Below are 22,317 nucleotides of genomic sequence, written 5' to 3' on the forward strand. Positions count from 1 at the left end.
GGAGGTGGAGGTGGAGGTGGAGGTGGAGGTGGAGGGGAGTGAGGAGGATGAATGGATGGTGGACCGCGGATGGTCTGCGAGTTTATTGAGGAGAATTTCCAGGGCGGAAATGATGGATACATAGATTGTGGGCTGACCGGCTGAGCGCACATGGATTGAGCCCGGGGAGTTGACGTCGAGGGCGCACAGGAGCGTCAGAGTTTGGGTTTGCTTCAGGTTGATTGTTATGAGCTATGATCTGTGTCAATATCAGCTGTATGATACGAATCCACTTCAGCGAGACTGGACGGGTGCTTCCGCCCTGCACATCAATGCGGAATGTGATGCAAATACTGTTGAGCATCAAGCGGGGATGCCCTCTCTTGTCTTGGTATTGTTGTTGGATAGTGGAACCCTTTCACAAGACAAGCTCCGTTCATTTGAGGAAAGAAGGGAACGCAAGGGTCGATCACCGTGTCTTCTGGCGATGTCGGAAACATGTGAACGTGAGGATTTTCGACCGCGCGACATCAGACAACAAGACTGCTGCAGCTAGAGCCGCGTCAGGCCACTCGAACCTCCACCGAAGCTGTCTGGACCAGTCGGCGGAGGTGATGCGTAACCCCTTCGCTAGCTATGTACCCCGCGAAGCTCCATCGTGGAGAGCTCTACACTAGAACCTGTCATCAAGGCGCGCTCCTCGTCAATCCCGGGCCTTCTCATTTCGGGATCCGGCAAGTCGGGGATTCAAATGAAGGATCACGCAGCGGAGCGAAGGACGGCATGGCCAAGTCACTGGAAATTAGCAATGTCCGCCTTCTAATCCCCCGACGGCGGCAGAAGCATCGTATTGCATAGATCACTACCCCTCCACGACCGGGGTACGACGATATGTGAAGCGTCATAAGGCCCCTTAGCCCTCATGTAACGCACTGAGGAGGGGTAGCCTAGGTTCCGAGCGGTAGCGGAGGGAACGGAACACAACTAACGCGGGGAGATGAGACGTGAGGAGGAGTATAAATACCGCGATAGATGCTCCTCAGGGTAGAGATTCGACTGCAAGAAGAGTTCAATTCAAACTGTATATAAAAGCATCAACCCAACGAAAGCGCCCAATCAACCTACCATACCATCACTCACCATGGCAATTGAAGTCGTCGCTATCCTTACCCCTCTCCCGGGCAAGAAGCAGGAGGTTCGTAACCCGATCATTCCACAGTGAATGTCGTGTCTGACTTCGACGGATCCAGGTCATCGACGGGCTCAAGGTCCTCGCCGACGCGGTCCAAGCCAACGAGCCCAATTGCGAACGCTATCAACTCTCCGAGGTGGCCGGGGAGGACGAGCTCGTCTTCATCGAGAAGTACGCCTCCGAAGCCGATTACGAGACCCACCGAAACTCGGAGCATTACAAGGCAGCCATGGCGGAGGCCGCGAAGCAGAGCGCGCTCGCTGGCGCACCGAAGATCAGCGTCCTGAAGCCGACCGGCACGGGGTTCAACCGCAAGGATTAGAGGGTGGTTTCGGCCCGTCGACTTGAATCGGGAGGACTTTCTTCGATTCATGGCCAGAAAAGCGGATGATATATAGTATATTAAACACGACTGGATATGAAAATTGAAAAGTTTGATCAGCCAGCAAATAAAACGGGATCTCTGAAACGTGATAATGTACAGGCCTGAGGTACGGAGTCCACTTCGTCGTTTTGCAGTCCTCATCTCCGATTTTCCTCATTTCAGGTCCACCCACAAGGATCAGTTTGGGTACCAACGAATACGTGTCCGAGTTTCACGAGGACCACTGTTCTTGATCACAATCGCCTCCTTGTATCGACCGAAGAAAGAAACGGAGGGAAAGGCTGATGGAGAGTCCAATTGCGTATTGGTAATTGGTGTATATATGGTAGGAGGGAGTTCTCCTGAAAACATACCGACTGGTCTTGTGAACGTCCGTGCCAACAACCTTCAGCAGCATCAAAACAGAAAATTCAGCGTTCTGTATCACAGATTACACCACGATTGGAGATCGCGCACAGCCTCCCTCAAACGGTCTAACCACAAAAGATGGTGATCTGCCCAATTGCAGGCGATTTATTGCGTGTCAAGCAGTGGATAAACTGGATATAGAGTTATAGACCCATTCTTTGCATGTCCAATGCAGTAGCGCTGCCGCGTGTACGTGCTTCCCGCCGAACCCTGGGCAGTCTGTAATTACGCTTCAGAGCCTTAAGCCTAGACTCTTATGTTTTATCATGATCGACGAAGTTTCAAACACCTAAAATTCATCGAATTTCTACCTCCAAAGCCGCTTGGGTTGGGACTGGTTGTGTCGTGGGGAATGTTGTGATTGATAATTACTGGGAGAAAAATATATTCTCGTCCATTCGCTTTGCTGGAAGTCTGGAACGGCTGGAAAAACTTCCATTGGAGGCTCCAAACCAACGACAGAGTGACGTTTGTAGCTCGACCTGGAAACTCCTTCCATTCTCCCTTATCCCCTGCCTTCAGTGCCTTGCCATTGGGTCAACAATTCGATTTCTCCTCGATTCTACCGCCCATTTTCGAGGTGCATGCACTTGCTGGTGCGCAATCGCATGGATCTGGCTGTTTCCAAGACGCGGACTCGAAGATATTGAGGCTGTCGTTCGTTTTCCGCAAACCAGGACTTGACTCTCCCGACCTCCCTTAGATGTGGCGACCTTGGGGGTCGACCAACGACGATGCGGACGCGCAATCTCGAACCCCAGTTGACAATGATGCCGCGCGACGAAACCCAATAGAGTCGCGACCAGATACTGCACCTCCTTCTATACAATTGGATGTCGATGCCAAAGATCGAAGAAGACAGGTCGATGAGATGGGTCAGACGAAACCACGGTTGGGCGACGGAATCCAACCCGTAGTGGAAGGAAAAGAGAAAATGGCGGACACCAAAACCGGGCTGATAGGCGACACGAGGAAAGCGGACAAATCGACGATAATACACCCCAGGACGCGTGCGCGTTTACGCAACCCATGGGCGGTCTCGCTGGTTGCGTTGTTGACGTTGCTGTCAGCGATTGCGCTCCTGTTCGCAATCGTCCAGTCATTCCTAACCAAGCAATTGGATCCGAAGGGATGCTCTATGTCGTATATGCGCCCATCGTTCGTGCACTTCTCGGATTTCGATACCGAACACACCAGATTTGCGACGAAGTATAATTTGTTCTTATATCGGGAAGGCGAGATTGATGAGGATCCACGGGTATGGCACAGCATACGAGAGTGTTCAATGAGTTGAATTGCTAAGACATCGCAGGTCAAAGGCGTCCCCGTCATCTTCATCCCCGGAAACGCCGGTAGCTACAAGCAAGCCCGCTCCCTCGCCTCCGAGGCGGCATACCACTTCTACAATTCCATCCGACCGGATGACGATGCGATCAAAGCTGGGAAGGCCCCCCTCGACTTCTTCTCCGTGGACTTCAACGAAGACATAACCGCATTCCATGGCCAGACGTTGCTCGATCAGGCCGAATATCTCAACGATGCCATCGCCTACATTCTCCGACTATACCATAGCCCTTACCGCTCCATCCGCGATCCCAACCTCCCTGATCCGAGCTCCGTCATACTTGTTGGTCATTCGATGGGAGGTATCGTAGCTAGGACGATGCTCAGCATGTCGAACTATCAGGCCAATTCCATCAATACAATTATAACCCTCTCCGCTCCTCACGCACGACCGCCAGTCACCTTCGACGGTGCGGTCGTCCGGATATATAACGAGCTCAACGACTACTGGCGCGAAGCGTACTCTCAGAAATGGGCGAACGACAACCCACTCTGGCACGTTACATTGATCTCCATCGCGGGCGGTGGTCTGGACACCATCGTCCCGTCGGATTACGCCAGCGTTGCTTCTATCATCCCGGAAACGCACGGGTTTACGGTTTTCTCATCGACCATTCCAGAAGTTTGGACCGGAATGGACCATCTTTGCATCACATGGTGCGACGAGCTGCGGAAAGCCGTCGTCCGAGCATTGTACGACGTTGTGGACGTGAGCCGCCCAGTGCAAACGAAGCCGCGAGCGGAGAGGATGCGCGTCTTTAAGAGGTGGTTCCTGAGTGGACTGGAACCAATAGCAGAGAAAACCTTGCAGCAGAAGGAGGCTCATACGCTGTTGACGCTGGATGATCCGAGCATCGCTTTGGCAGCCGGAGATCGTTCGGGGTCGACGCTAATGGACCCCACTGGTCATATGAAGTTGCAGTTACTAAGTGTACCGCGACGGAGCTCTGCAGCGGGACAGCAGTTCAAATTCCTCTCAACCCATCGGATCACCGATAGTCAAGAAACGAAACTCCACGTTCTTGTCTGCAGCGTCTACTCCGCCCACCCCGGCCGCGCCGCGGCATTTTTTACGAGTACGTTCGAATTCTCGAAAGACCCCTCTCCTAAAACACGCCTGGCCTGCAAAGATGCCGCTGCAGATGTTATCAAGCTGCCAGCCTCGACGGTGTGGTCGAAGCAATCTTTCGAGAAACAGGAACCGTTCAATTATCTGCAATACAATGTGGAGGAGCTGGGGGATGTGCAATTCATCGCGATCGTGACTCGTGGCGGAGAAAATGAGGGGAGGGATGAATACCTTGCTGAAATTAGTAGGAAGGAAGAGGCGGAAATCAAGGTTGATACTGGACTGCGGGAGCTGGTCCTGCACGGTGTCAGTGTCAAATTCCCAGAACGAAGACCCCTTTCCGTGGAGGTGAAGATCCCGGCGCTGCGATCAAGCCTGCTCGCGTATAAGCTCTCCTTGACAGACCAGTCTTGCACTGGAACGCAGCCAGAATTATTCCGACCATTGCTCCGTCAGTATGTTACGGACGTCTATGAGTCGCGGTTCTTCGTCAATGTGAAGGACATCGACATCAACCTCCACGGCGTGGCACCGTATCTGCCTCCATCATACATGGTGCACGGCACCTCCAACGGCCTTGCCCTGCAGCTCTGGTCCGATCCGACGTGCGGCAGCCCGATGGAGATCCGGCTCCAAGTCGACATCCAGGGCAGCCTGGGCAAGCTCTGGATGCGATATCGCACCGTGTTCGCGGCCTTTCCGCTCGTCATCGTCGCGCTGGTTCTTTGGGGGCAGTTTTCATCGTACGATGAGACGGGGATCTTCATGAGCTTCGCGGAGAGCATGAACCAATCCTTCCGTGGATCGATCCCGGCATTCGTCCTCGGACTCACCGTCCTCACGCTCGCTCTATCCACGCTCGCTCTATCCACTCCGTCCACTCCCGCGTTGAGCGCCGCATCCACATCAACCGTCTTCGGCTCCCCATTCCTGACGGCGATATTCCACCCCTTCCTCGCCGCCACGCACAATAACCTCCTCGGCCTCTCCGACCCCTTCTTCTGGTTCCTCGTCCCGCTCTTCGCCCTCATAAGCGCCGGTCTCTGCATCCTCATCAACTACACCCTCTCCCTCCTCACCCTCGTCCTGTCCTTCATCTACGCCAAGTTCCACTACCCCCGCGCTGACGACAGCCGCCGCTCCGCCACCTCCTTCGCCGTCACCACCACTCGCCAGCGCCTCGCCACCACTGCCGTCCTCCTCCTACTCGTCTCCACCGCCATCCCCTACCAATTCGCCTTCCTGGTTCTGTGCATCGTGCAGCTCGCCACGGCGGTGCGCGCGGTGCGGTTGGCGCGGGACACTGCGGCACGGGTGGAGGGAGAGGGGAACGCGAATTTCTCGAACTACGCGCATAGCGTCCTGGTGCTGATGATCTGGATCCTGCCGATCAATGTCCCGGTGCTAGTGGTGTGGATTCGGAATCTCGCGGTGCAGTGGATGACGCCGTTCGCGAGCCATCATAACATCCTTAGCGTGATGCCGTATATATTGTTGGTGGAGACGTTGAGTACGGGGCGGATGGTGATGCGGATCTCCTCACGGTATGTTTGCCCTCTCTCCTTTATTCTCCCCCCTTCTTAGAACAGATTCGACTTGTATGAGACTTGATTTGCTGACCCTCATCCAGCCTCAGCCTCGTCACCAGCGCCCTCCTCTTCTCTCTCGCGCTCTTCGCCGCCATCTACGGCGTCTCCTTCGCATACATGTTGCACCATATCGTCAATCTTCTCTGCGCGTGGCTTGCGCTCGTCCATTTCGCCGCGACCGACTGCTCCAGACAAGGTGTAAATCGACTGTTCGGAACCACCCTGAACGTCGCGAACGGCCCGGTAAAAGAGCGCCCGCAATAATCGCGGCGCCGGTTTCTTTGTGTTTATTCTGTCCTGGTACTGCGGGCGGGAACGGGGGATATCTGGGACGGCGTTCGATCGGGGCATCCGCATGTTCGGGACATGGTATCGAATAGATTCGGGGGTTCTTGCCTGCTAGGCCGTATGTACGATTGCGACAGGAGAACTGCATAAATTTTGTTTTACTGCAGCGGACGGTGGCAGCTAGTGCGGGGCTTGAGCCTTGAGCTCTTTGGCAGGGAATTCCATGGAGGTGTAACTTCGGGTAGAAGGAATGAAACTTAATGGAAGAGGATCTTGCTGTGGACTCATGACTTTTCGTTCGTTTATAGCCTTTGAAGTTTATCGTCATCTCGCTGCCTTCTACGTCTATACTAATGCCACCGGAGGTTCCAGGCCTTACGCGAGGCCCTGAGCCGCTATTTATCTTCTCATCTGCCTTGATCCTAACGCTTTTGCCTTGTTTTCATCCTTGGTTTGTTTTGCAGTCAAGTTACTGTGCTAGGGATCGAACTACCTAAGGGCAAGGAATCCACCACGGAAGGGTTTGCCAGTCCACGCGCATTTTGATATCATTCAGCAACCCATGTCTTCGAGCCAGTTTCAAGGCGAGACCCGCGATGCCGCCGGTCAGAGTATTGAAGTAACTAAAGGAGCCGAACAGGCACGGCTATGCAAAGCATGCAAGAAGATCTTCCAGACGGATCTGCCAGGCTATCAGAACGGGATATCGAAACATAAATGGCGCGAGGACCCGCACCACCAAACCAGCGAAAATTTCAAAGATGCAATTACGCACGGGTGCTGGATCTGTCACCGCTGGTTCCACACGGTTCTTGTTAATCAGCGTTATAGCGGGCAATCCGGTGCTTCGGTGGCCGCGATATGGGCCAGATGGCAAGAGGTCGATGGCCAGAAACAGCCACATGACGACTTGGGGTTCGGTTTCTCGGGGTACCGTGGTGACCCTAGGTCTGGGAGCTTTTTTTTATTCCTTGATGAGCGGTACTCCTCGCGTGACTACCGATACCTGTACAACCTCACCTTCTGCTGTACGTATTCCGATCCGCGAATGCGACAAAATCCCGAGCTGACATCAAGGTGTGCAGACACTCACGATCCAGTCCGTCATTATACCCCCCAATCGGGTTTCACGGGCTCGGAGGAGTGTCTCGTTCAGGCTAAGAGATGGATTCAAACTTGCACCCAGTCGCACAGAAAATGTAACAGCGCTGATAAAGAGGACTGGTATCCGACAAGGCTCCTCGACATTGGAAACCAGGAAGACCCTTCATTGCGTCTTGTCCTGAAATCAGAGGAACGGTTTCAAGGCGGATACGCCTCCCTAAGCCATTGCTGGGGCAAGTTTCAAATTGCTCGCCTGCTCAAATGCAATTTGGGCGCACTTCGCAAGAGCATCGATCCCAAGACGTTATCAGAGACTTTTCAGGAGGCTATTAATGTTACTCGTTTTCTCGGGGTGCGATACATCTGGATCGATTCCCTGTGTATCGTTCAGGATGATGATATGGACTGGATGCAAGAGTCAGCGCAGATCAAGGATGTGTACAGCAGAGCACTCATAAATCTGGCAGCATCAGCGTCGACAGATGGGTCAGGAGGACTTTTTCGAAGCCGGCGTCCAGATCTGCTGCCGGCGTTCACGACTGCCACATCCTGGCCTGGTAAAGAGCACATTTGCGTCTGGAATGATACATGGTCAATGGAAGTCCGAGACGCCCCTCTGAACCAACGCGGCTGGGTGTTACAGGAGCAGCTCTTGTCTCCTCGCATCCTCCACTTTGGCGAGAGCCAGGTATACTGGGGGTGCTCTGAGATGGACGCGTGCGAAATATTTCCGAATGGCCGGCCACATCATGTGGTTTATGAATGGGGGAAGAACCGGGATAGTTTCGCTCCTCACTTGAGGAAGAGTAGTCCAGAGGAACTAACCGACACTGACCGCCATGCCGAGCTCTCATACCGATGGCGATCGTTGGTTGAAACTTACAGTCTCTGCCATCTAAGTTATGAGGACGACAAACTCGTTGCCTTCAGCGGTATTGCCAAATACTACCAATTCGAAGGGAACAATGGTTACCTCGCCGGTCTCTGGCGATCGGACCTGCTGGTGCAGCTTCTTTGGGCTGCCAACCATGAACGTCACTTTATTTCTACTGAAGGTCCCGAGAAACCAAGGCAATATCGTGCGCCGTCATGGTCCTGGGCTGCCGTTAACGGACCAGTCGTTTACTACGTTGCTCGGCGAATCTCGGAAGGCTTAGAGGTGTGGATGGAGATCCTAGAGGCGTCAACAACGGCATTGTATGGAGGCGACCTGTTCATGCAACTGTCAGGTGGATATATCGTCGTTAAAGGCGTACTGTCTACAACCAGTACCACGCTCAAAAGGTCTGGCACACAGTTTGCACTCCAGCAGGAAGAATACCCACCGACGAGGGATGAAAGCCGCCGAGCCTTTAACTTTGGCTACATGGATGTTGCGCATGGTATAGAGACAGTGACAGGCGTGTATTGTTTGCTCGTGACAGCGAACAGCGATCCGACGGACCCAGGCGTGAAGTGGCGAGGTCGATATCTGCTTCTCAAGAAAGCGTGTGACCAACCTCAGGGGTATTATGAAAGAGTCGGTGTTTTGTTTTCCGGAGGCACCCCATTTCGGGATACCGCTCGAGGCTGGAAAGATAGCATTAGCAGTCAGCCGCAGGATTACTTGGAGGGCACGCCCGGAAACATCGTCCTGGTATAGGCTGCCAAAGCGGAGAATCGTATCTGCTCCCTAAACCAAAAAGGAGATCATAGCGGAACTTTAATTTCACGGGGAAAGACGGGGTGCATACTCGCACGGCGGAGGTGGGACTGATGCAGAGTCAATAACGAGACCTGCAACGCCTACAATTCCAATAGAATCGACGGCGTTCCACCATATGTTTTGGACCATACTACAGCAATACCGATTTACATGAATCTATCCTCGGGACGCTTCTCTGTTAACGCGCTACCGCCGCACGAATTTTGGTTGAACGGGTTGATTGTCGCCCGGCGGGGATTTATTACTTGAATGAAGGCAGCCATTTTCAACAAGTAAACGACTGAATGATGCTGCTCGAGAGTCGAGAGTCGCCACACGAGAAGTGCACCCGCTCAAGGACTACTGTGACTCTGGCGTCGGAAGACTGCATGCGCCGCAAGTAAAGATCTCTATCATATTCCAGATTGGCCCTTCCACTGGCATACAACCCCGGCCAAGGTAATGAGACTAAGAAGATAGCCTGGACAGTCGTCCGTAGGACTATTTGGAGGCTAGACTGAGAAACATCGTTCTGATATCGCGCCTCTGATGCCCACCTCAGAACACTTGCAGAGCTGAGTAAAAGGCGTCTGGATTAATGTGCTGTCGTTCGTGTTGAAATGAATGACTTGATAATAGACCATAAATTCATTTGACCACATATTTGAATCCAATAGGCACCCACTGTTGGTGATATACTTTATATCTGGAACATGAACGTGTGAAGGATGGAGGTGAAGTCTGAATCGCAGATCGGCCCCACTCCAATGCACGGACCAGCAAATTTTGACATCTCGCCGAGAAAAAGTTCGACCAGATTTCCTGCAGACACCAGTATTGAATACGCCTATCGCAACTGTTTCAAGCCCTGTTTAGAGTTGCAAACGTGTCCAAGATGGCCATCGATGATGATTTCATCCTGACAATCTCCGATAACGACGAGGACATTCTCGTGGCGGACGAGGAAGAGACCGCGGAGCCTCCAACGGCACCCACCACTTCACGGAAGCGAAAGCACGAAGAAGTTGCCGGGAAAGCGAACGGGACGAAGAATGTGAAGAAGGCGAAGAATAAAGGCTCAAAGAAAACCAATGGAGCGAAAGGCAAACCGCAGCCGGAATCTTCAGATGAGGAAGAGGACGAAAACCAATACTGGGCGGATGGAGGTGAAGATGACGGAGCCATTGACTCGGATTTCGAGTTCCAAGTTGGAGACGGCGGTGTTACAATCGATGATGAGTTTGACGGCTGGGGACTGAGTGCGTCGAAAGCTACAACCGATGCGAGTGTCAAGAAAGGTGTCGACCTTGACCAGATCATCGAGCGGAGAAGACAGGCGAATGGAGAGACCAATGGAGACCCTGAAAACAAAGGCGACGCTATTGGAGATGAGGACGCGTCCCCTGTAAGCGATGGCAGCGACGAAGACAAGGAAGAGTTTGGAGGCTTCAGCGAGGAGGAAGATGTTGACCCAGCCGAGTTTGGCGCCGCACTTTCGGGCGCAGCAAATGGGCATGACGACTCCGAAGACGATGAGGAAGAGGATGAAGCCCTTGATGGAAATTCCGAGGAAGAGTCAGAGGCAGAGCCTATGGCACACCCAGACGATATCTCCGATGCCTCCGATTCCGAACCCGATGCCGAAGAACAGGCCAAGCGGACAGCATTCTTCGCCCCGGAACCAAAGGCTGCAAAGGGTGCTAAAGGGGACAAAGGCAAGAAAGAGTCAAATGGTTTCCAGGCAATGTCACTCTCGCGTCCAGTTCTTCGAGGTGTCGACGCCGTTGGTTTCACTACACCTACCCCCATTCAAGCGAAGACTATCCCCGTCGCGCTGTTGGGCAAGGATATTGTCGGTGGAGCTGTTACGGGTTCCGGAAAAACTGGTGCATTCATCATTCCCATAATCGAGAGACTGTTGTACCGACCGAAGAAGATCCCCACTACGCGAGTAGCGATTCTCATGCCGACTCGAGAGTTGGCAGTACAGTGTTTCACCGTCGCGAAGAAGTTGGCCAGTTTCACCGATATCACGTTTGCGCAAATTATCGGTGGATTTAGCCTCCGAGAGCAAGAAGCTGTCTTGCGTAGTCGGCCGGATGTGGTGATCGCCACGCCGGGTCGTTTTATTGACCACATGCGGAACAGCGCCAGCTTTAATGTAGAAATGTTGGAGATCCTAGTGCTGGATGAAGCCGATCGAATGCTTGAAGACGGATTCGCGGATGAGTTGAATGAGATTCTTACGGAGATTCCGAAAAGCCGCCAGACCATGCTCTTCTCAGCCACGATGACCCAGAGCGTTGATAAGCTGATCCGAGTCGGGATGAACCGTCCGGTTAGACTTCTAGTGGATGCGAAGAAGCAGACGGTCTCCGGACTCGTGCAGGAATTCGTCCGCTTACGACCGGGCAAGGAAGACAAGCGTCTAGCGTACCTCCTGTACATCTGCAGCAACCTCTACACGAACCGCGTCATCATATTCTTCCGTGCCAAGAAGCTCGCCCACCGCGTCCGCATCATCTTCGGTCTCTGCGGGCTCAAAGCCGCCGAGCTACACGGAAGCATGAGTCAAGAGCAGGTAAGCATAGTTTCCCCCGCTCATTTCCCCAACCGATACTAACACCACCAGCGTATCCAAGCCGTCGAGTCCTTCCGCGCCGGAACCGTCTCTTTCCTTCTCGCCACCGACCTCGCCTCCCGTGGTCTCGACATCAAAGGCGTCGAAACCGTCGTCAACTACGAAGCGCCCCAATCGCACGAGATCTACCTCCATCGAGTCGGACGAACGGCTCGTGCCGGCCGTACCGGCCGTTCGTGCACGCTCGCCGCAGAGCCCGATCGCAAGGTCGTGAAGGCGGCGGTCAAGTCGGCACGGGAGCAGGGTGCCAAGATCACGAGCCGGACGATCCCGCAGGACGAGGGGGATGCATGGGCGAAGAAGTTGGAGAAGCTGGAGGAGGAGGTGGAGGAGGTGTTGCAGGAGGAGAAGGAGGAGCGGGCGATGGCACAGGGGGAGCGGGATATGAAGAAGGGGGAGAACTTGATGGAGTTCCAGGAGGAAATTATGAGCCGGCCAAAGCGGACGTGGTTCGAGACGGAGGCGGATAAGAAGAAGGCGAAGGAGGCAGGGCTGAAGGAGTTGAATGGGCCTGGGGAGGAGAAGGGGAAGCGGGTGAAGAAGAAGTTGAGTAATAAGGAGATCAAGAAGGCCGAGGCGAAGGATCAGAGGAAGGGGGAGAAGATGTGGAAGAAGGGGAAGGACGCTGGGCAGGAGAGGGTGGTGAAGACGGGGAAGAGCGCGAGGAGGAAGACGGGAGGAAAACGAAAATAATTCAATTAGCCTTGTTTGGTTGATGCAGTAGTTTTGGATATACCCAGTGGTCTTGATAGACATGAGCTGAATGCGATATCTGCTTGCCTCGATCCATATCGTACATTCCGTGTCTCGAGTTCTCGTGGTAAAGCATGAAGCGTCACCTACCAAGACTCTTACAAAAACACCTGCCGAGAAAAGCCCCGGGTGATCATACAAGACGCCCAATCGAACCCGAATTCAAGCAAAGCTATCCTACCCATGCTAACCAATGCAGGTCTGTCGCATCTCGTGCACAAGCATCAATCCCTTCCAAGACACACGCCAACAGCAGCGCTCAATCCCAGCACTTTGAGCCGACCCTTCACCGCCGGTGCACCACCAAACGCAACCCCATCTTCCCACCCTCGGACGACGTCCTTCAGATCGCGCGGGAACCCTTCCAGCACCACGGTGCCGACAGGGACGAAGGGGCGGTCATCGACCGACACCGCGAGGATGCTGTAGTCGTATGCGAACTGCAGCGCCGCGGTGAACAGATGCGGGGAAAATTTGGACGCGGGGCCGGGGAGGCTGTGAGGATTGTTAGCATATCGAAGGATAGTGATAGACGAGGACGTGCGGCGACGAGAGGAGAGGAGCAACATACACATAAATCTCACACCACCCATCCACCACCCAAACGCTCTCCGCATCCCAATCCCGCACCAAACACGGCTTCAACTCCCTCACCTCCACCTCCCCCCTTCCCACCTCCCCAACCCGAAAACATCTCACCCCCCACCGCTCCGCCAACGGCTTCTGCCGCCAACTCTCTGTCATCCGCGGCAACAGCCGCCGCACCCGTTCCACATCCCCCCGCTCTCTCGCCCACTCGTCAAACACGCTCAGAAACCGCCCGTCCTCCTGGCCCCCTTCCACCTCCACCACCTCCGCCCCAAGATCCATCGCTAAGTCCATCGCAATCAACCGCGCGCATCCTACCTCCTCCGCATGCGTGCCCTGGCCCTTCCAGAGAAACAGGGTTTTCACGGTCGGCGCGTGCACAACGTACGCGAACCCGTTACACAGTTTCCGCACGCTGATCGGCGCCGTCTCGTCGAACGCCACGTGACCGAGATGCCGTCGTGCGCAGAGCACGAATGGGCCTTTCTTCACGCCGACAGCGGGGTCAACGGCACCGTCAAACGAGATGACGACGCCGCCCAGCGCGGCGAACAGCGCGGGCGGCTCGCGGCCCTGGGTGACGACGGTGAGAGGGGTGGCGTCGGCGCCGCCGAGCTGGCGGACGGCGGTGCGGGCGAAGAGTTGGACGTCCTCGGCGGTGGAGGGGGGAATGGCAGCGCCGAGGTGGAGGAAGGCTTCGAGGAGGGTTTTGGGGGAGGAGGGGGTGGTGAACCAGTGGAGGATGAGGGAGATGGAGGTGGAGGAGAGGATGTGGTCTTTGCCGGGGGGAGGGGTAGTGAGTTTGCCGGTGGGGGAGAGGAGGGCGACTTTGGTGTGGTGGGTTCTGTGGGGGGAGGGGGGGAGAGGGTCGGTTTGGAGGAGGGTGAGGGCGTCGATGTCGGGGTTGGTTGGTGGGGAGTGGGGGAGGGTGCCGAAGAAGGTGGTGAGGAGGGTCGAGGCTTCGGCGTGCGCTTTTGATGGGGAGCGTTGCGGTTGTGGGTTTGGAGATGGTTGGGAGGGGGTGGAGCGCGCGGGCGTAATGAGCTCGGTTGATACGGGTGGTTTGTGTGGAGAGGGAGTGCGCGGTGGTGGTGGTCGCATCTCAGGGACCGCTGTTGGTCGTGAGAAGTTCCTCCTGACTGTTGGGCTGAATTGAGGGAGTACTGGTTCGCTACTCTTCGATTTCGTCTCCCTGTCCTCGCTTGCGCGTGACATAGTTGAGTTGAATGGCTGTGCAGGTGATCCATCCACTATACCTTTTGGCTTCTCTGCTTGCGGTTGTATTGGCTTCGGTTTCGACGTCGGAGATGCACTAACCGGTTCAATCTGCGAGGCACGTTTCTCGAACACTCCCACGCGACCCTTCACCGGACTCTGGCGGCCGTTAGGAGGCTGACCGTCGCTCATCGAATGCCCAGGTGCCTTGCCATTGTTCTCAGCAGTGTCGATCTTCGCAGACATGGTCATGATTGGTTTCGGCGAGATAGCGGGTCTATCGACACTTTGCGGCTTCTTAGACTCCACGGGCTTGAACGTCGATGGCGATAAAACCTTTGGCGACGATGCCGGAGGAGTGGCCATTCCGGACGCTATGTTCTTCGCCCGGTCTGCGACCATCGCTCCGATGGAGAAGGAACTTTTTTGCGCGGGGGTGGGGGCAGTGGGCTTGGTGACGCCCCGTGACGCCTGTTCTGGTTCTGCGAATTCGGGCGACTTCGCGAGCTGCTTTGCGGAGCTCGGCGTGTTCGGCATCGCGTCAACATCGGCCTTCTTTAGCGGTTCCTCCTTCGCCGCCTCGGTCTCAGCGCTTGGGGTTGGGTCTTGATTCCCCTTGTCCGTCGCACCCGTCTTCGGCGCCCTCCTCTTCGGCCCTCGTGCCCTCCCCTTCGTCATATGCGTCAACCCCGTCTCCTTCTTCGCTTCAGGTTGTCCACCCGGCCCCGAGTCGCTGCTGGATCCAGGGGCTCTATTTGCGGGCGGCGGGCCGCGAGCTAACATCGCTGCAAGACCAGGATTGAACCGCCCTGCGAGCTTGGATGCCGGCTTCGCAGTCGCCGAAGAGGATGAGTTTATCGCTGATGGGGTCGGCAGAGTCCGTGGTTCAGGAACGGATCGCGACTTGAGGAGAACAGGCATCGATTCTGTTTCCGTGTCGACCTTCGCGGGGACGTCTCTGGAAGCAGGCTTCTCTGTGGCGATTGTAGCAGACTTCGAGGTGATAGCGGGGGGGCGAGCAGGCTTTGAATCTCTCTGCGCCTCCCATGACCGCACCGGGGCTACCGTTGTTACTGGCTTCTCCCACGAGTTCTTACTCCTGATCGACGGCTTCGCCTCCTCCCTATTCTCCTTCTCCCCGCCGGTCTTCTCCTTGCTATCCCTCTTCCACGTCCCTCCACTAACACTCCCACCTCTCCCCAACCCTCGCCCCACCGCCAACGCCTCCGGCGTCTCCTCCCTCTCCGCCCTCTTCTCCTTCTCCGCATTCCGCACACTCCCCTGCTCCTCGACTTTCTGCCGCATCTCGTCCTTCTTCCGCAGAATGTCCTCCTTCAGCTCGTCCTTCCGCTCGCGCGGCTTCGGCCCCCCCGTGACGGCCAGCCCGGATTTTCCGCGCAGGATGTTGTTCCGGAAGGTGTCGGGGGCGACGTAGTTCTTCGTCTCGGTGCGCTTGAGCTTGAAGGCGGCGGATTGGAATTCCGAGAGTTGGGAAGTGGAGGTGGAGGTAGAGGGGGCGCGGGTGTTGCGGGATTTGAGCTGGGAGCGGAAATCGGTCGGGGCGGGACTGTTGGACGAGGGGGGGGGTTTGGGGGAGGTGGAGGGTTTGGGTCGGGTGGGTGGCGGGGTGGAGGAAGTGATTGAGGTTGGTCGGGAGGGAGGGGAGTTGCGCTGGGGAACAGGGGATTCGGGTGACTTTGCGCCGTCATTGGGTAGTTGTATGATCGCAGAGTTGGAAGTCGGTACTGGCTTCGAGGCCGGCACTGGCTTGGACGCCGGCATCGGCTTCGAGGCCGGCACTGGCTTCGAGGCCTGCACTGGCGTCGACGTCACCGAAGCTTTCTGCTGCTTCGCCTTCGCAATCTCCGCCATCCACGCCGGCTGCGCCTCCTCCTCCCTCACCTTCGGCGACTCCTTCCTCTCCAGCGCCGAATCCAGCCAACTCGCCTTCGTCGGACTCCACCGCTTTGACGGGCTCGGCGGCGGGGACCTCTGTTCCTCTGCCTCTGGCACGGTCGTGGAAACCGTCGCTACGGGGGCGCCGTAGCTCGAACTCGGCCGAGAATTGCTCGCCGGCTCCGGAGGAAACCGAATCTCGCTCCGCGATGAGGACGGCGCGTGGCCGAGCGCAGGGCGGCCGGTGGCGGAGGCGGTGGATCCGGTGCGCGCGAGCCCGGGGGTGGCGCTCCAGCGTTTGCTCACGGAGTCGGAGCGCTTCAGCATGGCGGACTGGACGAAGCCGCCGGCGCCTTTGGTGGGCGAGGGTGGGCGGTTGAGAAAGTTGCTGACCGTCTCGGCGGTGGAGGGGGGGGTGAATTTCTGGGCGGAGAGGGTGGGGAGGGGGGAAGCACGCGATGGCCGGTCGAGGATGGATTCTTGGCGGATGGAACCGGCGCGGGAGGGGGAGGGCGAGCGGGAGGGGGGGATCGGGGGGGGAGATGAGGTTCCTGGGTCGATTGGGGCGGTGGGAGATGTGTTGCTGGATGACATTCCAGGTAATCGGAATCGTTCTGAGCCGCTGGTCGCCGTTTTGGTGCGGGTGTGTTCTTCGTTTTCCTGTCCACGGCGAAACGCCGCATTACCAATCCCACGATCCGAAGTCTGCTTGAACCAGGTTGGATCTTTCGAGCCCAGCGACTTTGCAATGTCCTCTCGAGAGATTTCCTTCTCGGGGCTGGACGGTGGAGGCGTCCCTAGCGGAGAGCCACTTGCCGGCCCCGCAGTGGACTCGGTCGCTGCCATGCGCAGTGAGAGCGGTCGTCGTCCATCTCGTGAAGAAGGCCGTTGCTGCCATGAGAGCGTACCGGATCGTGCGAGCGCGACACTGCTCATCCGCTTGATATCTGTATGTCCGTCGCCTGAGGTTTGGGAATAGGAGGAGGATGGCCGTGCTGGGGGAGGCATCTCGCCCGGGCCATTGAGGCGGGCAAGGGCTTCGTCGACGGCCATCTCACGCGTTTCTTGCGGTTGGGTCGCGGGGGTAGGTGCGAGGATCGGCTTGGAGGATTCGGGACTTGCGATTTTGGATTTGATGGATTGAGGGGTCGTTGCTGCGGATGATTTTTCGGGTGAGAGGGATCGTGCACGCTCTAATTCATAAGTTGGCTTGCGTCAGTGAGGTTCTGGTTCAATGGTTCAATATGTTTTGCACAAGGCGGGTTTGAAGACGAAAGTGGGAGGTGATGAGCAAAGTGAAAAGAATCGTGAACTTTGTCGCGTCTAGTTGCGTCCTGGGCGTGTTGCATGGAAAAGTATTCCCCTCTAACACGTATAAACGCCTCCACTCACCTTGTCGTCGAGCCAATCGTTCACTTCGATCCTTTGCAATCTGTTCCTCTAACTTGCTGAACCGCTCTGCGTCTTCCTGGTCCCGCTTCTCACCCAGCTCTCGAATCTTCAGCAGGAAATCGGTCGGGTCCAAGTCGTTGTCCGTCATTGTTTTGGAACCAAGGGAGGTAAACAGACCAACAAGGCGATGTCTGGTACTCGGATCCGGTATCTATGGGAGGACCGGGTGTTGTTGCGTGTGGGAATAGGATAGATGCTTGGATCGGTCCCAATGGAGGTCAGGGGGATTGATGTGGGCTGAAAACAAGGATTTCACCGCCCGGTGGAACAACGGAGATGCGGAGCGATGCTGGTGCATATGGATACTGGACGGTGATGGAGGATGGTCGGATTGCACAACAGCAACACGAACCTTTGTGCAGCAATTTTCTCCACCACTTCCTAGAGATAGTCTAGTGCATACAAGAATCTTACACGTCGTGTATTACCGTCTTACCGTATCCTGTATCACCAGTACTACAAGCATTTGCTGAGTGATGCTCTTCACGATCGCGTGTTGTTGTCGCCTTATTCGCCTGAGGCAACCATTTCCATTGCCGGCGCCACGCAGCACTTAGTCCGTCACGATGATCAAGGCGGAAGAGGGCATGGTGTTTGTCAACTCAGTTCAGGGTCTAGAATCGAAATTATACCCTTTCCCATGTAATCTTGAGAATTGTGCATGATATTTATATTGGGAGCGTTGACACTAGGACTCCCACCCGTAGAGCTCGATGGTCGACCAGCCAGACAAGGAGCGAATTGTAATTACAGCACCAAAGCAGCCGACGAATCAAAGCCCTGGGATTTCAACCTCCGATGTCTCTCTCCTCTGGTTGTTAACGAACAACATACCGAGCCAACTCCTAACTCCCAATTCCTTTCCAGGTCTCTGGTTCCAGTATTGACCTTCTCTTGATCAGAGGGGTTGTTGGTTAATGCCTCTGCACGAGGAGGGACTTGGCATCGGACCCTCTCCGTGGATGGACTTCTGCATCGTGAGGACTGGTAGCGTTGTACAGTCAAGTTGAACGGCAACCACCCTCAACAGCCTGGATGGCTTTCATTATCTGCATTCCTTATGCTTATCGATACATGATTTCAAAGGATCCTAACCGTGCCATGATGAAAGGCCATGCTGTTCATCTTCCCGGCATTCACCTCGAGGACAGGTCAAGGACGAGATCGGGTTACAGACATAGGTATTAGTGAATGGAAGCAAGTGAGGTGAAGAATGTTAATGTGTTATCGAAATTACCTAATTATTAACTGGCCACCTGTACTGTCCTCGCGGATCGCCAAGTTTGGTAGGAGGCCATTCACTCAGTGCCGACATATAAATTATTTCCATCTCCCATAACACGCACAACTTACCTTCCTTCTCTCACATCCTTACATTTCTCTATCTCTAGATTCTGCACCGCATAAATCTGGAACTTTTTCGGTTATTTTATTTCCACTGTCTACTGCATCGTACCTTCCTAGTACCCCTCATTCTTATCGAAGTCCAATTCAGTCGACTCACACACTCAGTGGCCTAAGCATCTCTCGGCGTGTTAAGTAACTCTCAGCACTCCACGGGTGGAGAATTACCCAGCGGGTTGAGAGTCTCTCGGCGTGTTAAGCAACCCTCGTCCATTAACTGCCCTTCACATTGCTATTGATTGCATAGGTACTTTCTGATCTCCCCTTATAGTCTATTATCCATCTGACTTTCTTCGCAAGCACAACAGTGATGTCACCAGTCAGCAAAGGCGAAGGTGGCCCATCCGATCCAGGAGGCAAGACCAGCCGGTCGATCACCCCCTCACCACTCGCCCAGGTCGTGTCTGCGAGTTCGTTGTCTCCGTCTGGATCCACTAGTAAGGAAGATGCGAAGCCTAGGAACACGGCCACCAATACCATTACAGGTTCCACGGAACTTTCTAGTGCACCTCCCAGCACGAACAAGTACATCAGCCGCACCCCAGCCGAGTTTATGGCCTTCCACTGTGGTCAGAAACTGAACTCTCTCAAGATTTCGTCAACTGGGAGTGGTCAATCAAGTGCAGGGGCCCAGAACATGGACGCTTCAACAGGCACTGTGTCAGTGACGCAACAAGCCACACCACCCAGGTCCGCCGCATCTACTGGAGAAATGCCTCCTTCCAAAGGAGCAACGGCTACCATGAACACCAAGAGCATCCAATTTGTGAACGGAGGGCAGCTCAAATCTGTGGAAATTGTGAATGTCCCATGGGATAACAAGTCAGCTATTGCGGGGGAAACGACCAAGAGGTACGTCTTTCACGTGATCCCATTCTTTTGAAATCACATTTCACTACCATGAGTCACTTCTAACATTCACATAGCCTCCCATCCAGCCAGAACACCAAGAAGTCCAATGACAGGCCTGTCAATCCTTGGGCGAAGACCGGTTACTTTTTCTCGCAGCCGGTAGCACTTGACTCCGCGGCCCGTTCACCATCTGGTAATCGATCGCCAAACGGATCTAGCCCGGGTAAATTCATCATGGCCAGACTCGATCCAAAACTCAAGGATGCCTTGAGCGAAGAGACTTGGACGGGCAATGCTCCTAAGTTCCACGTCGAGAGACAGACCCCGTACCACAATGAGAATGGCAAGAAGCGAGACAGTCGCTTTGCCAAGGTTCCGGCCCACAACCCGCGGCTGGAGAAACTTAAAGAGCTGGGGAAGCTGAGAAGCGATCGGGACTACCCGCGTCATCCAACCGATGAAGAGATACTCGAGGCGGAACGGAATCGCACGCCTTCCGAAATTGCCTTTGAAGAGGAGCGGGGCATTAGACGGGAACAGATTATCTATGAGGCGCCCAGTCAGCCTTGGACTGGTGAATTTGGGGGCTTCGAGCCATTCCCCGTCGTGTCGGACTATCGAATGGAGGGTCGGAAACTCATCCTACCTACCCAATGGGAAACCCGACCCGGATTCTCTGGCTGTGTTGATGCTGAGATCATGGACTGGCGGAAGGTCGTTGCAGAAGTGTGCGGCGTGTTCGTGGTCCCAATCCATCAAAAGGGTTTCCATGGAGAGGTCAATCTTGAGGTTGCATGTAACCTTTGGGTTCCCAAGGACATTGATGGCATGGACCCCACGGAATTTTGGTCCTGTCATGTAGTCAGCGAATTGGCCGCACAGTGCGATGTCGCAAAGACAGATCGCCCATGGTGGGAACTCTTGATCGACAGCAGGACCCTCCACGTGATGCGTCCTTGGATCCAGCCAGAAACCGTACTCGATCCACTGGATTCCAAGTATGCGGCTGCACGGGCGGAAGAGAACACGTCGGAAGGCGCGATCATGCATGCACTCAAGCTTGAAGCAGAACGACAACAGGCCAAGGATGCTAAGATGGCCAAGAAGGCAGAAGAAGCGAAACGGATCCGTGAGGAAGTGGCACGAATCCCCGAACGGCCCCCGAACCCAAACACACCGAAGGCCAATATCTACATTCGTCCTGCTCTCGTCACCGACCTTGTCCAAGCAGCCGAGATCTATAAACACTATGCAAAGAACACAGTCCACGCTCCCGATCTCGATATGACCCCAGCGAGAATGCGGGATATCTTCGACGATGTCGCCCAATGTGGCTTGCCTTTCTTCGTCGCACTTCTCCGCGGGAAGTCCAAGAGTCAGCGTGCCAATCGCAACCGTGATCCCAACTACGCCGAGAAGTTAGTCGGATTCTGCTTCGGGCAGAGCCATTCTACTGGAACCACGGTCTATGGTATCACAGCTGATGTACAGATCTACGTGGAGCCCAAGTGGCTTCAAAAAGGCATCTCAAATTGCCTGATGGACCGAATGCTATGGGGCCTTGATAAGTCCTACCTCCCGCGCGATGGATACCTGTGGGAACACAACCACGATACCGGCGAATGGACCATGCCCGGTGGCAACGTCGAAGTTACCAACGTCGTGGTGAAGGTTCTCTATGAGAGTGATTATAAGACCAACCAGGGAGCCGATATCTGGGCCAAAGGCATTGAGCACGTTCCCGAGGACATCCCGGTTGCGGAGAAGATCCGCAAGAAGGTCCTCGCGTCATGGCTCCTCAAGTGGGGTTTCAAGAAGGTTGGCGAGACCGACGGCATCGGGTCCAAGAAATTCGGCGGTAAGGTCCATGAGGTGGGCGAGTCCGTCTATCGTCTCCGCACTGGGGAATCGAAGTGGCGTTGATGGCGAGACGCGATCGGATTGCAGTGCGGGATTCGATCGACGACATGGCGAGACGCACGGGTTCAAGAGAAGAGACAGATACATGATGTTAAACAGGCGATGATTGCGGATACGAATGGTGCGATGCGATACGGTTTCGGTTTCGGTTCTGGTTTTAGTTCGATTGCGGGTGTTTTGTTTTCTCGGTTTTCCTTCCATTGTCGGCCAGTACGCGCTCAATACACGGAAATCCTTCACTTATCGGACATTCTTCTCAAGGTCATGTGTGGCCTCTGATTACAGGATAGAGATGGTGCTTTTCAGCACTACTCGGTCGCAAATTCACGGTTCACGATTCACGGTTCTCATTCCCCTTCCATTCAATCACCAATCAAAATGACCGGTCGGGTGCTTTTCAGCACTAGTCGGTTGCAAGCTTTCACGGTTCAAAGTTTTCATTCCCTTTCCATTCAATCACCACTCACAATAACGGGCCATGCATGTGCTGAAGGTCTTTTATGATGACCTTGAGGCACTATCACTCCAACAAGGTATTTGCGGTTCGATCCTTT

The 22,317-nt window shown here is 55.0% G+C and overlaps 7 protein-coding genes across 7 annotated transcripts in view; 6 read left to right on the top strand and 1 right to left on the bottom strand.

The window, feature by feature from the left end:
- P152DRAFT_48191 (uncharacterized protein) overlaps window positions 1–426 on the top strand; it is a 1,231-nt gene extending 805 nt beyond the window's left edge. The window contains exon 2 of the mRNA XM_033681855.1: window positions 161–426. Within this exon, the coding sequence (XP_033533299.1) occupies window positions 161–237 (77 nt within the window). The 3' untranslated portion in view covers window positions 238–426. The remainder of the gene's footprint in view (window positions 1–160) is intronic.
- A 640-nt stretch (window positions 427–1,066) lies between these two features.
- Window positions 1,067–1,618, top strand: P152DRAFT_459139 (uncharacterized protein). The gene is made up of 2 exons (XM_033679614.1): window positions 1,067–1,174; window positions 1,230–1,618. The coding sequence occupies exons 1-2, from the start codon at window positions 1,121–1,123 to the stop codon at window positions 1,491–1,493; spliced, it is 318 nt and encodes a 105-aa protein (XP_033533300.1). The 5' UTR covers window positions 1,067–1,120; the 3' UTR covers window positions 1,494–1,618.
- Window positions 1,619–2,898: 1,280 nt separating this feature from the next.
- P152DRAFT_398654 (GPI inositol-deacylase-like protein) lies at window positions 2,899–6,230 on the top strand (the record flags this gene model as incomplete). The annotated part of the gene is made up of 3 exons (XM_033676479.1): window positions 2,899–3,222; window positions 3,277–5,921; window positions 6,008–6,230. The coding sequence occupies 3 exons, from the start codon at window positions 2,899–2,901 to the stop codon at window positions 6,228–6,230; spliced, it is 3,192 nt and encodes a 1,063-aa protein (XP_033533301.1).
- A 337-nt stretch (window positions 6,231–6,567) lies between these two features.
- On the top strand, window positions 6,568–9,277 carry P152DRAFT_48330 (HET-domain-containing protein). Its single transcript, XM_033681935.1, has 2 exons — window positions 6,568–7,282; window positions 7,340–9,277. Exons 1-2 carry the CDS (start codon window positions 6,817–6,819, stop codon window positions 8,998–9,000), a joined length of 2,127 nt encoding a protein of 708 aa, XP_033533302.1. The 5' UTR covers window positions 6,568–6,816; the 3' UTR covers window positions 9,001–9,277.
- A 601-nt stretch (window positions 9,278–9,878) lies between these two features.
- Window positions 9,879–12,469, top strand: P152DRAFT_482706 (DEAD/DEAH box helicase). Its single transcript, XM_033681904.1, has 2 exons — window positions 9,879–11,623; window positions 11,675–12,469. The coding sequence occupies exons 1-2, from the start codon at window positions 9,938–9,940 to the stop codon at window positions 12,374–12,376; spliced, it is 2,388 nt and encodes a 795-aa protein (XP_033533303.1). The 5' UTR covers window positions 9,879–9,937; the 3' UTR covers window positions 12,377–12,469.
- A 191-nt stretch (window positions 12,470–12,660) lies between these two features.
- P152DRAFT_514812 (uncharacterized protein) lies at window positions 12,661–18,019 on the bottom strand (the record flags this gene model as incomplete). Its single annotated transcript, XM_033682876.1, has 3 exons — window positions 17,528–18,019; window positions 13,008–17,328; window positions 12,661–12,931 (listed from the first exon to the last, which is right to left on the bottom strand). Exons 1-3 carry the CDS (start codon window positions 17,673–17,675, stop codon window positions 12,661–12,663), a joined length of 4,740 nt encoding a protein of 1,579 aa, XP_033533304.1. The 5' UTR covers window positions 17,676–18,019.
- A 1,894-nt stretch (window positions 18,020–19,913) lies between these two features.
- P152DRAFT_48370 (uncharacterized protein) lies at window positions 19,914–21,990 on the top strand. Its single transcript, XM_033681959.1, has one exon. The coding sequence runs from the start codon at window positions 20,078–20,080 to the stop codon at window positions 21,764–21,766; it is 1,689 nt and encodes a 562-aa protein (XP_033533305.1). The 5' UTR covers window positions 19,914–20,077; the 3' UTR covers window positions 21,767–21,990.
- The last annotated feature ends 327 nt before the right edge of the window (window positions 21,991–22,317 follow it).

The sequence above is a fragment of the Eremomyces bilateralis genome (genome assembly GCF_010015585.1).
Source record: "Eremomyces bilateralis CBS 781.70 unplaced genomic scaffold P152scaffold_12, whole genome shotgun sequence".
Classification (NCBI taxonomy): Eukaryota; Fungi; Ascomycota; class Dothideomycetes; order Eremomycetales; family Eremomycetaceae; genus Eremomyces; species Eremomyces bilateralis.